Source organism: Cottoperca gobio, chromosome 16 (assembly GCF_900634415.1).
Source record: "Cottoperca gobio chromosome 16, fCotGob3.1, whole genome shotgun sequence".
NCBI classification, from domain to species: domain Eukaryota; kingdom Metazoa; phylum Chordata; class Actinopteri; order Perciformes; family Bovichtidae; genus Cottoperca; species Cottoperca gobio.
In genome coordinates this window covers 461,496-473,995 of record NC_041370.1, presented here as the reverse complement: position 1 = coordinate 473,995, position 12,500 = coordinate 461,496, and the positions used below count along the sequence as shown (strand labels likewise).

Below are 12,500 nucleotides of genomic sequence, written 5' to 3'. Positions count from 1 at the left end.
TAAGTATATTTTGATGCTGATACTTTTGTACTTTTACTTAAAAAGGATGCAGAACAGAGTATTTCTACGCTTTAGTATTAATACAGTATTAATACTTTTACTGCAGTACTTCTTCCACCGCTGCAGGTAATACAACACTAAAAGTATTTTAAGGTAAAGTGACAATAGAACTAGTTTATAGTATATTCTGTGTATTTCTGTCACCAGGTGGACGTAGAGAAGCCGGAGGAGGTGAGGCTGATCGATCTGGACGAGACTCACGGTGGAGAACACACGGTGTTCATCATGCCTCCTGAAGAACCTCAAGAACCTGACGGGTCCGAGTGTCCCGCCCTCTACAGGTACACAACTACAGACTGAGGGGGGGGGGGGGGTGTTCAGAGCACAAAGTCAGACTTTCTGACTGAATGTGGTAAAAGGAAACTTGGAGAAATAAAGATTCCCCGGGTTTAAAGTCACCAAATTACAACTTTATAATCTCTGATAATATTACATTTTCTTTTTTTTTGTACATTTAGCACTTTTATTTATTCTCAAAAAATAATTCTGTTTTATTTTTTCTCGTTAATTTCTGATTTTTTCGTTGTAAATTTGTGAGTTTTGTTTTGTACATTCACCACTTTATACGCTACTATTCGAGTTCTTTTCTCTGTATTTGAGGGTTTTTTCGTACATTTTCTACTTTAATCTAAGAAAATATGTTTTTAAATTTCATGTAAATTTACGATTTATTTTCTACACATTTCTTACAAACAAGATTTTTTCTCGTACATTTCATCTAAGAAAACGTAAACGTGTGAGTTTTCTCTCGTAAATGTACGACTTTAATCTAGGAGTGTTTTCTTGGAATATTGCTTCCATCAGCTACGAGACCTTCCCCACTCTGAAGCCGGAGCTGTTTGAGCGGCCTCAGGACACGCTGCGCGTTCCCACGAAGGGCAGCGCCCCCAGCAGCCCCGCCCCGCGCCGCACCAAACAGGTAAAGCAACACAAAGCTTTAAAAGATAAATATATATAACAATATAAATAGTTTATTCTAAAACTAATGTATCAAATAAATCTGGAAGTTTTGGTGTTGGATTATTTCTAATGCTGCGACTTCAATATTTTTCTATTCTTAAATAAAGATTGTTTTGAGTAATGCTCAATTTAAAGTTAAAGACATTTAAAGACTTCTTTTTGGATTTATTACTATAATGAACAGAACCTGTTCTGTTTATTAATCAGCATTTGGCACAAACGTCTGCATCAGCAGAGAATATCTCCGAGCTGCTTTACGTTCACTGTGACCCAGTTGTCCCTGAATGCATCGCGGAGCAGGAACCTTGTAACTCTGCATCTTTTAATTTTAATGAATTATCAATATTTCACTGATCATCCAAAATTCAGAAGCCTCCGACTGAGTCAACGACAGCAGCTGTTTTAGATCTTTGAATGGAAAGTAAAGACGAGTTTAACCAGATTATTCAAAAACTTATTCCAAAATGGATTATTGTTTTAATTTTGTTTTTCTTCAGTTCATCTCCTCAGATATTTATTTTATTTAATCTTAGTCCTTGTTAGTTGTTATCATATTTAGTCAACCCCATGTTTTAGTTTAGTCATGTTTTGGGGACTGAAAGTTTTATCTTGGTCATTTAGTTGTTTTATTGAAATTTATTTCTCCTGAGACTTGAGGGATTAAAGATGCAGCTTCGCTGCGAGTCCTCCTGACTGAGCTCACTGTGACGTTAAGAGATGAAATACAGAAAGATACGGAGACTTTCCCTGAACTGAAGAAAGTATCTCTGACGCCACCTTCAGCCTCTGATCCGTCTTCAGTCTCTGATCCGTCTTTAGCCTCTGATCCGTCTTTAGCCTCTGATCCGTCTTCAGTCTCTGATCCGTCTTTAGCCTCTGATCCGTCTTCAGTCTCTGATCCGTCTTCAGCCTCTGATCCGTCTTCAGCCTCTGATCCGTCTTCAGCCTCTGATCCGTCTTCAGTCTCTGATCCGTCTTCAGCCTCTGATCCGTCTTCAGCCTCTGATCTGTCTTCCCCTCACAGGAGATCAAGTTGGCGCAGAAGCGAGCCCAGAAGTACTCTGCGGTGCCGGACATGTGGTCCAAGTGCCTGCTGGGTCACTGTTACGGCCTCTGGTTCATCTACCTGCCCACCTTCGTCCGGGCGGAGACCGCCAAGGTGCGCGCTCTGCATGCGGCCTACGATGTCCTCAAACACATGGAGAACCGCAAGGTGGTGCTGCCGGACGAGGTGAGGAGACGGTGACCACCAGGCTGGCTTTAATGTGTCTGAAGAGCCACAGCGTGTGTGTGTGTGTGTGAGTGTGTGTTGATTGTGTGTGTGTGTGTTCCAGGTGTGTTACAGGATCCTGATGCAGCTGTGCGGTCAGTACGGTCAGCCGGTCCTCGCCGTCAGAGTCCTGCTGGAGATGAAGAAGGCGGGAATCACACCCAACACCATCACATACGGATACTACAACAAGGTTATTACTATATAATACACACACACATGCAGGGATGGAAAGTTTTACTTCAGTAAAGTATCTACTTAAAGCACCAAAAGTACTGATTCTGCAGTCTTATGTCCCCTATCCTCTGTCTTCTGTCCCCTGTCTTATGTCCTCTGTCTTCTGTCCCCTGTCTTATGTCCCCTGTCTTATGTCGTCTGTCCTCTGTCTTCTTTCCCCTGTCCTCTGTCTTATGTCCTCTGTCGTCTGTCCTCTGTCTTCTTTCCCCTGTCTTCTTTCCCCTGTCTTCTGTCCCCTGTTTTCTGTCCTCTGTCTTCTGTCCCCTGTCTTCTGTCTTCTGTCCCCTGTCCCCTGTCTTCTGTCCTCTGTCGTCTGTCCCCTGTCTTCTGCCCTCTGTCTTCTGTCCCCTGTCTTCTGTCCTCTGTCGTCTGTCCCCTGTCTTCTGTCCTCTGTCTTCTTTCCCCTGTCTTATGTCCTCTGTCCCCTGTCCCCTTTCTGTCCCCTGTCTTCTGTCCCCTGTCTTCTGCCCTCTGTCTTCTGTCCCCTGTCTTCTGTCCTCTGTCGTCTGTCCCCTGTCTTCTGTCCTCTGTCTTCTTTCCCCTGTCTTATGTCCTCTGTCCCCTGTCTTCTGTCCCCTGTCTTCTGTCCCCTGTCTTCTGTCTGTCTCCTTTCCCCTGTCTTCTGTCCTCTGTCCCGTCTTCTGTCCTCTGTCTTCTGTCCCCTGTCATATGTCCTCTGTCATATGTCCTCTGTCCCCTGTCTTCTGTCCTCTGTCTTCTTTCCCCTGTCTTCTGTCCTCTGTCCCCTGTCTTCTGTCTTCTGTCCTCTGTCCCCTGTCTTCTGTCTTCTGTCCTCTGTCCCCTGTCTTCTGTCCCCTGTCTTCTGTCCCCTGTCTTCTGTCCTCTGTCCCCTGTCTTCTGTCCCCTGTCTTCTGTCCTCTGTCTTCTGTCCTCTGTCCCCTGTCTTCTCTCTGTCTTCTTTCCCTTGTCCTCTGTCCCGTGTCCTCTGTCCCCTGTCTTCTGTCCTCTGTCCCCTGTCTTCTGTCTGTCTTCTTTCCCCTGTCTTCTTTCCCCTGTCTTCTGTCCCCTGTCTTCTGTCCCCTGTCTTCTGTCCCCTGTCTTCTGTCCTCTGTCTTCTGTCCCCTGTCTTCTGTCTTCTGTCCTCTGTCTTCTCTTCTGTCCTCTGTCTTCTGTCCTGTCTTCTGTCCTCTGTCTTCCGTCACCGTCTTCCGTCCCCCATCTTTCGTCCCCCGTCTTCCGTGCCCCTGCCGCCTTCCGTCCCCTGCCTTCCGTCCCCTGCCTTCCGTCCCCTATCTTCTGTCCCCTGCCTTCCGTCCCCTGCCTTCCGTCCCCTGCCTTCCGTCCCCTGTCTTCTGTCCCCTGCCTTCCGTCCCCTGCCTTCCGTCCCCTGTCTTCCGTCCCCTGTCTTCTTTCCCCTGTCTTCTTTCCCCTGTCTTCTTTCCCCTGTCCTCTGTCTTCTGTCCCCTGTTTTCTGTCCCCTGTCTTCTGTCCTCTGTCGTCTGTCCCCTGTCCTGTCCCCTGTCTTCTGTCCCCTGTCTTATGTCCTCTGTCGTCTGTCCCCTGTCTTCTGTCCCCTGTCTTCTGTCTGTCTCCTTTCCCCTGTCTTCTGTCCTCTGTCCCGTCTTCTGTCCTCTGTCTTCTGTCCCCTGTCTTATGTCCTCTGTCTTCTGTCCTCTGTCCCCTGTCTTCTGTCCTCTGTCCTCTGTCTCCTGTCTTCTGTCCTCTGTCTCCTGTCTTCTGTCCTCTGTCTTCTCTCTGTCTTCTTTCCCTTGTCCTCTGTCCCCTGTCCTCTGTCCCCTGTCTTCTGTCCCCTGTCTTCTTTCTGTCTTCTTTCCCCTGTCTTCTTTCCCCTGTCTTCCGTCCCCCGTCTTCCGTCCCCCGTCTTCCGTCCCCCTTCCGCCTTCTGTCCCCTGCCGCCTTCTGTCCCCTGCCGCCTTCTGTCCCCTGCCGCCTTCTGTCCCCTGCCACCTTCTGTCCCCTGCCACCTTCTGTCCCCTGCCGCCTTCCGTCCCCTGCCTTCCGTCCCCTGCCTTCCGTCCCCTGCCTTCTGTCCTCTGTCTTCTGTCCCCTGTCTTCTGTCCCTTGTCTTCTGTCCCCTGTCTTCTGTCCCGTCTTCCGTCCCGTCTTCTGTCCCCTGTCCTCTGTCCCCTGTCTTCTGTCCCCTGTCTTCTTTCTGTCTTCTTTCCCCTGTCTTCTTTCCCCTGTCTTCCGTCCCCCGTCTTCCGTCCCCCGTCTTCCGTCCCCCTTCTGCCTTCTGTCCCCTGCCGCCTTCTGTCCCCTGCCGCCTTCTGTCCCCTGCCGCCTTCTGTCCCCTGCCACCTTCTGTCCCCTGCCACCTTCTGTCCCCTGCCACCTTCTGTCCCCTGCCGCCTTCCGTCCCCTGCCTTCCGTCCCCTGCCTTCCGTCCCCTGCCTTCTGTCCTCTGTCTTCTGTCCCCTGTCTTCTGTCCCTTGTCTTCTGTCCCCTGTCTTCTGTCCCGTCTTCCGTCCCGTCTTCTGTCCCCTGTCTTCTGTCTTCTGTCCCCTGTTTTCCGTCCCCTGTCTTCTGTCCTCTGTCTTCTGTCCTCTGTCTTCCGTCCCCTGTCTTCTGTCCCCTGCCTTCTGTCCCCTGCCTTCTCCGTCCCCTGCCTTCCGTCCCCTGTCTTCTGTCCCCTGCCTTCTGTCCCCTGCCTTCTGTCCCCTGTCTTCTGTCCCCTGTCTTCTGTCCTCTGTCTTCTGTCCTCTGTCTTCTGTCCTCTCTCCTCAGGCCGTGCTGGAGAGCAAGTGGCCGTCCACGAGTCAGGGAGGACGTCTTCGCTGGGCCAAGCTGAGGAACGTCCTATTGGCTGTGGCTCAGTTCAGGCGGCCAATCAAACGGCGTCACAAGAGCGGATCAGTGGGGTCACGAGGAGGTCAGAAAATATTCAATATCAAATCATTTCTACATTTTCTGCTACTTTATAATTCTACTGCAATAAATAATGTACATTTCACAGTTCTTAATCCCTTAAACTACACAATCAGTACTTTAAGTACATTTTACAGATATTTATTTTTACTTTAAGTTTTGAATGCAGGACTTTTAGTATTTTCAGTGTTATTTGTACTTTTACTTAAATAAATGAATTTGTCACTGTAGTTTTTACAAACAATTTAAAACCTGCAGATGTTTTATTATTATTATTATTATTATTATTATTATTATTAATAATTGTTGTTTTTCTTTGAAAGACGCGGCGACGCCCCGCCCCCACTCGACTCTGATTCGTCAGTCCAGCTGGAGCGGTTTGTCTGAGAGCTCCAGTCACGAGTCTCTGACGGGCGCGATGGTGAAGAGCAGCAGCCTGAACAGCATGAGGACGTCCACTGACAGTGAGAGGCCGCACCACATCCTCCTCTTCCTCCTTCTTATTTGTTTAGTTATAAGAATGTGTAAGTAAAATAATAATAATCGTCAGTTTTTGATCCTCCGTCCCTCAGAGGTGAAGCTCTGCAAGAAGAGCATCCTGGGTAACGCGGGGACCAACGGCTGCGGGGACGGCGTCTCTCGTAAGCCTCCGCTGGGACGCAGAGACGCCTCCACCCCGCCCCCGCCCGGTGCTGTTCTGGTTCCGCGGAGCCAGGTGTGCCTCTCCACCTTCTACAAAGAGTGTGCGGAGTCGGCCGACTCGGAGCCGGACTGCAGCTGCCACCCGGCAGAGAGAGACGGCAGGTCGGTCGGGACGCAACGTTTATTAAAAGCTTTTCTTTCTTTAGTAAAACTTCAGCAGAACATGAGGTGTTTTCAATTTGAGAAATAAATAAATACATGTAAATAAATAAACAATACTAAAACTTTAACTCAAAGTGATATAATATCAGTCAAATAAAGTAATATTGAGTTGTATTGGCAGTGATATTAGAAAAGTAATAAAGTATAAATCATGAGGTGCATAAATACAGATTAATAAATAATAATATATCATTGACTTCTTTCCTACATGATCGTTTATGTTTTTTATTGCGATGACTTCCTGTCTCGTCTGCTCACTACTTCCTGCTCGAGTAATAGATTCCTGTTAGAACAGATGTTGCACTTCATCTCCACGTGCACTTCATCCTCTGTTCTGTCTGCAGACCTGTCGCCACGCGAGACTCGGCTGGCAGGAATAAAGTCGTGGACGAGAACTATAACAATGTCTCCTCCCCGAGTCGAGGAGGCCTGGCGGGGAAACTGCAGCAGCTTCTCACACCGACGAGACACCGAGTGTCCGTGAGACGCGCCGCCAGCGTGGACGACCGGCGGCCGGGGGGAGGAGGGATCGGACGGAGGGTGTCCGAGCAGCGGCCGTCCAGGAAGGCTCAAGTGGCTGAAACGCTGCTGAAGGCCAAAGAGCGGCTGGTCAGCGCCACCTCAGAGGTTCTGTTTACACTCCACTCCATTTACTATGATTTAATATGATTTACTATGATTTAATATGATTTAATATGATTTAATATGCTTTAATATGATTTAATATGCTTTAATATGATTTAATATGCTTTAATATGATTTAATATGCTTTAATATGCTTTAATATGCTTTAATATGCGTTAATATGATTTAATATGATTTAATATGATTAAATATGCTTTAATATGATTTACTATGATTTAATATGATTAAATATGCTTTAATATGATTTACTATGATTTAATATGATTTAATATGCTTTAATATGATTTAATATGCGTTAATATGCTTTACTATGATTTAATATGATTTACTATCATTTTATATGATTTAATATGATTTAATATGCTTTACTATCATTTAATATGATTTACTATGATTTAATATGCTTTACTATGATTTAATATGATTTACTAGGATTTAATATGATTTACTAGGATTTAATATGCTTTAATATGATTTAATATGCTTTACTATGATTTACTATGATTTAATATGATTTACTATGATTTAATATGATTTACTATGCTTTAATATGATTTACTATGCTTTAATATGATTTACTATGCTTTAATATGATTTCATATGATTTAATATGCTTTACTATGATTTAATATTATTTACTATGATTTAATATGCTTTACTATGATTTAATATGATTTACTATGCTTTAATATGATTTACTATGCTTTAATATGATTTACTATGATTTAATATCATTTACTATGATTTAATATGATTTACTATGCTTTAATATGCTTTAATATGATTTAATATGATTTAATATGCTTTACTATGATTTCATATGATTTAATATGATTTCATATGATTTAATATGCTTTACTATGATTTAATATTATTTACTATGATTTAATATGCTTTACTATGATTTAATATGATTTACTATGCTTTAATATGATTTACTATGATTTAATATCATTTACTATGATTTAATATGATTTACTATGCTTTAATATGATTTAATATGCTTTAACATGATTTAATATGCTTTAATATGCTTTAACATGATTTAACATGATTTAATATGATTTAATATGCTTTAATATGATTTAATATGATTTACTATGATTTAATATGATTTACGTGTTTAATACAATTTAAGTGCTTTTCAAAATAAAGTGCATGCATGTTGTCCTCAGTGTTGTGTCCCCCGACAGACAGAGGACGGATTTTTATTACCCAGAATAGTGTGTGTGTGTGTGTGTGTGTGTGTGTGTGTGTGTGTGTGTGTGTGTGTGCAGAATAAACAAACACACAACATGGCCTGAGAATGTAACAGTAAATAGTAGTAAATAAATCTAATTAAAAGCTTTTATTTATTTATTTTATTTAGCAAACCTCTTTTCTTGTTCTTGAAGTAATTAGCTTTGCGTTGTATTATTTTATAAAACTTGGATTCAGATTGAGCTTTTAGAATACATGTTGGACATTATTCCTCACATCCTGTGAAACACACTCGTGTTGAGACATTTCTCTGCTTTATAATCTGAATCTGTGTCGTCTCCTCTCAGAGTTCACTGTCTGTAGGAAGTGACCTCGACTTGACGGAGACGCCACGTCCAGCCTACGCTCTGCGCCGGTCCTGGGACGCCAACCAGGAGGGGACGGGGCTCGAGGTAAACGTCTGTTACCTGAAGTACTTTAGATATATTTACTGTACAATCAGTACTTTACTTTAAGTACTTTAACTACATTTACTACACCATCAGTACTTTACTTTAAGTACTTTAACTACATTTACTACACCATCAGTACTTTACTTTAAGTACTTTAACTACATTTACTACATCATCAGTACTTTACTTTAAGTACTTTAACTACATTTACTACACCATCAGTACTTTACTTTAAGTACTTTAACTACATTTACTACACCATCAGTACTTTACTTTAAGTACTTTAACTACATTTACTACATCATCAGTACTTTACTTTAAGTACTTTAACTACATTTACTGTACAATCAGTACTTTTACTTTAAGTACTTTAAGTACATTTACTGTACAATCAGTACTTTACTTTAAGTACTTTAACTACATTTACTGCACAATCAGTACTTTTACTTTAAGTACTTTAACTACATTTACTACACAATCAGTACTTTACTTTAAGTACTTTAACTACATTTACTACACAATCAGTACTTTTACTTTAAGTACTTTAACAACATTTACTGTACAATCAGTACTTTAAGTACTTTAACTACATTTACTGTACAATCAGTACTTTTAAGTACTTTAACTACATTTACTACACAATCAGTACTTTACTTTAAGTACTTTAACTACATTTACTGTACAATCAGTACTTTTACTTTAAGTACTTTAAGTACATTTACTACACAATCAGTACTTTTACTTTAAGTACTTTAACTACATTTACTGTACAATCAGTACTTTACTTTCAGTACTTTAACTACATTTACTGTACAATCAGTACTTTTACTTTAAGTACTTTAACTACATTTACTGCACAATCAGTACTTTAAGTACTTTAACTACATTTACTGCACAATCAGTACTTTAAGTACTTTAACTACATTTACTTCAGGAAGGTTTTGAATCCAGGATGTTTATTTGTGGTGAAGTATTTTCAGTGTAATATTTGTACTCTTGCTGCAGTGAAGTATCAGAGTACTTCTCGCTGACCCCTCCCGCCCTGTGTGTGTGTCCAGGTGTTGATTTCCAGCTGCTCTCTGTGTCGCAGCTGTAACTCGTTGGTTTATGACGAGGAGATCATGGCCGGCTGGACGTCGGACGACTCCAACCTGAACTCGTCCTGCCCGTTCTGCTGCGCCTCCTTCGTCCCCTTCCTCAACGCCGAGATCTGTGACCTCGGGTCCGTCGGCAGGTACGGACCTCAGGCACCCTAGCGTCCGTCACACCTGACGGACCCTGTTTGTCTGTCTGAACGTCACCCTGATCGAGCCAGACTCCATTCAGAATACAAGCATTTTAACAGTTGTTTGGTTGTCGTCTTGCGGACCGACCTCGCACAGTTTTCATTCCCACTTTCTACACACCACCATCATGTTGTAGTTATTCTGCATCTGTTTGATCCGTTTAAATTCATTAAATGACTCTCAATCAGTTCAGTTTGGGTTCACACTGCTGCAGCGAAGCAGATTCACTCAGACGTGTGAGGAACAGTAAACACAGCTCGGTGAAATTCAATTCCTCTCATCTTCAGTGCGGAGCGCACCAACTGGAACGTGGAGGATGAGGTGGAGAGCGCCGTCCGGCCCCCCAGTGGTCAGGAGGCGTCCCTGCGACTCCAGTGTAACGGTCTGAGCGAGGACTCCAGCTCCGAGACCAGCAGCTACTCCGAGAACAGCAGAACCACCTCGGTAACGCACTTTAAATGTTTGCTTCCTCTCGTCTCTCCATACCCCCCGTCCCGCTGACTGACCCCCCCCCCCCTTCTCCTCTATCAGGGTTCGTCAGCGGGCGGCGCCCCCCAGGTGACGGTGGCCTACCTGAGCCCTCTGGTTCTGAGGAAGGAGCTGGAGAGTCTGCTGGAGAACGAGGGCGAGGCGGTGCTGGCCCAGCTCCAGTTCCTGGACAACCACTCCATCATCTTCTGGAACCTGCTGTGGTACTTCCAGCGCCTCGGCCTGCCCAGCAACCTGCTGCAGCTGGTCCGAGCCTCGCCGCTGGTCAGCCAGTTCACACAGGTAACACAGGCCCACACACACACACACACACACACACACACACACACACACACACACACACACACACACACATACACATGTCTGACTTTAGGGTTTACAGAGATCCCACTGGCTCTGCTCTCTCATGTTTCCCAGTTGGACAGCTCAGCAGTGAGGGTGAGGCTCCTCTGGGACACCCTGACCCCCGACACAGACCAGTGGCCCCCCCTCTACATCCTCTGGAGGATCCACAGTAAGACAATGCTGGTGTTGTACGTCCTGTCCGGGCCGTCACGCTGCAGCTGAACGCTTCCCGTTCATTGTCTATATAAGCAGCTGTGCAATGCATTCTGGTAGCTTCGCATGGCGTTTTCGAGAGACTGGGCGTCACGTCGGCCACTCTGCATTTGCATAAAGTTGAGGTTGAAGCTACTTTATGGGCGTGCATAGCGACTCTTTTTGTAAAATAAGAGAAAATGTTTCCAAATGAGCCGCTGACGAGTGAAAGCGTTCTGCAAATCAGGGACTTCTAAACCAGGCGGGCAAAACTCTGCTGCTGAAATATAAATACCACCAAATCATTTTGTGAAATAAACAGCTTTTTAATTTAATTATAAATAAAATCGTGCTTCAGCCTTGAGTTAAAGTCATTATTTCCTGGGACCTAAAATCAAGTGGCTTTGTCCCTAAAACGATGAATTCCAGCCTGATCTCTTCCCTCCATGAGATTTCCTCCTCCTGCCTGCAGGTGGCGTCCCCATGAGAAGCTACAGCTGGCGGAGACACAACCACCCGTTCACTCTGGCCTTCCTGGAGGAGGTGCTGCGGTGGGTCGGCATGAACGAGGTGCACAAAGCCGTCACTCTCTTCCTGGACACGCTGGCCAAGCAGCCGGGCTCCGCCTGCACTCAGAGGTGAGCATGTTTCAATGTTTATATAAGAAAGAAAGTTGACATGCATCCTTAATGTTTTCTTATTTGAATAATTGTTTTTACAAATAGAAGTATAACGTATAAAGTAACGCCTCTGTAAACTGTGCGTCACCGCTGATGTTGTGTGCTTACAGGAGTTTGTACAGAGAGTTCCTCTTCCTCACGCTGGCGGCGATGGGCAAAGACCACGTCGGTAAGTTTTACTCCCAGCATGCAACAGATTGAGCTTCCGTCCTGATCATAACTACCAAATATTCAATTGTTACTATTGTTTTTAATGGGGGAGATAAACACAAACATATTTTCTGTACACTAAATGCTAGAAGCACATTTATTTATACATTATTAATCATTATTATTCATATTTATTCATACATTATTATTCATATTAATTTATACATTATTATTCATATGTATTTAAACATTATACATATTTATTCATACATTATTATTCATACATCATTATTCATACATTATTATTATGCATACATTATTATTTATATATTATTATTATTATTCATATTTATTCATACATTATTATTATTCATACATTATTATTTATATATTATTATTATTATTCATATTTATTCATACATTATTATTCATATGTATTTAAACATTATTCATATTAATTCATACATTATTATTATTCATACATTATTATTTATATATTATTATTCATATGTATTTAAACATCATACATATTTATTCATACATTATTATTCATATTAATTTATACATTATTATTCATATGTATTTAAACATTATACATATTTATTCATACATTATTATTATTCATACATTATTATTTATATATTATTATTCCTATTTATTCATACATTATTATTTATATATTATTATTCATATTTATTCATACATTATTATTTATAAATTATTCATATTTATTTAGACATTATATTCATACTTTATTATTATTCATACTTTATTATTATTCATACATTATTATTATTCATACATTATTATTATTATTCATACA

At 42.5% G+C, this 12,500-nt stretch overlaps 1 protein-coding gene across 4 annotated transcripts in view; it reads left to right on the top strand.

Annotated features, from left to right (window-relative positions):
• The window catches only part of dennd4b (DENN/MADD domain containing 4B), a 60,358-nt gene that overhangs the window by 38,055 nt on the left and 9,803 nt on the right, over positions 1 to 12,500 (top strand). For all 4 annotated transcript variants that reach the window (XM_029450975.1, XM_029450977.1, XM_029450976.1 and 1 more), the window contains exons 14-28: positions 208 to 341; positions 865 to 979; positions 2,045 to 2,251; positions 2,355 to 2,483; positions 5,234 to 5,378; positions 5,698 to 5,838; positions 5,947 to 6,178; positions 6,583 to 6,865; positions 8,431 to 8,535; positions 9,594 to 9,769; positions 10,109 to 10,265; positions 10,353 to 10,592; positions 10,728 to 10,824; positions 11,320 to 11,485; positions 11,638 to 11,696. In XM_029450975.1, the coding sequence (XP_029306835.1) occupies positions 208 to 341; positions 865 to 979; positions 2,045 to 2,251; positions 2,355 to 2,483; positions 5,234 to 5,378; positions 5,698 to 5,838; positions 5,947 to 6,178; positions 6,583 to 6,865; positions 8,431 to 8,535; positions 9,594 to 9,769; positions 10,109 to 10,265; positions 10,353 to 10,592; positions 10,728 to 10,824; positions 11,320 to 11,485; positions 11,638 to 11,696 (2,386 nt within the window). The remainder of the gene's footprint in view (positions 1 to 207; positions 342 to 864; positions 980 to 2,044; positions 2,252 to 2,354; positions 2,484 to 5,233; positions 5,379 to 5,697; positions 5,839 to 5,946; positions 6,179 to 6,582; positions 6,866 to 8,430; positions 8,536 to 9,593; positions 9,770 to 10,108; positions 10,266 to 10,352; positions 10,593 to 10,727; positions 10,825 to 11,319; positions 11,486 to 11,637; positions 11,697 to 12,500) is intronic.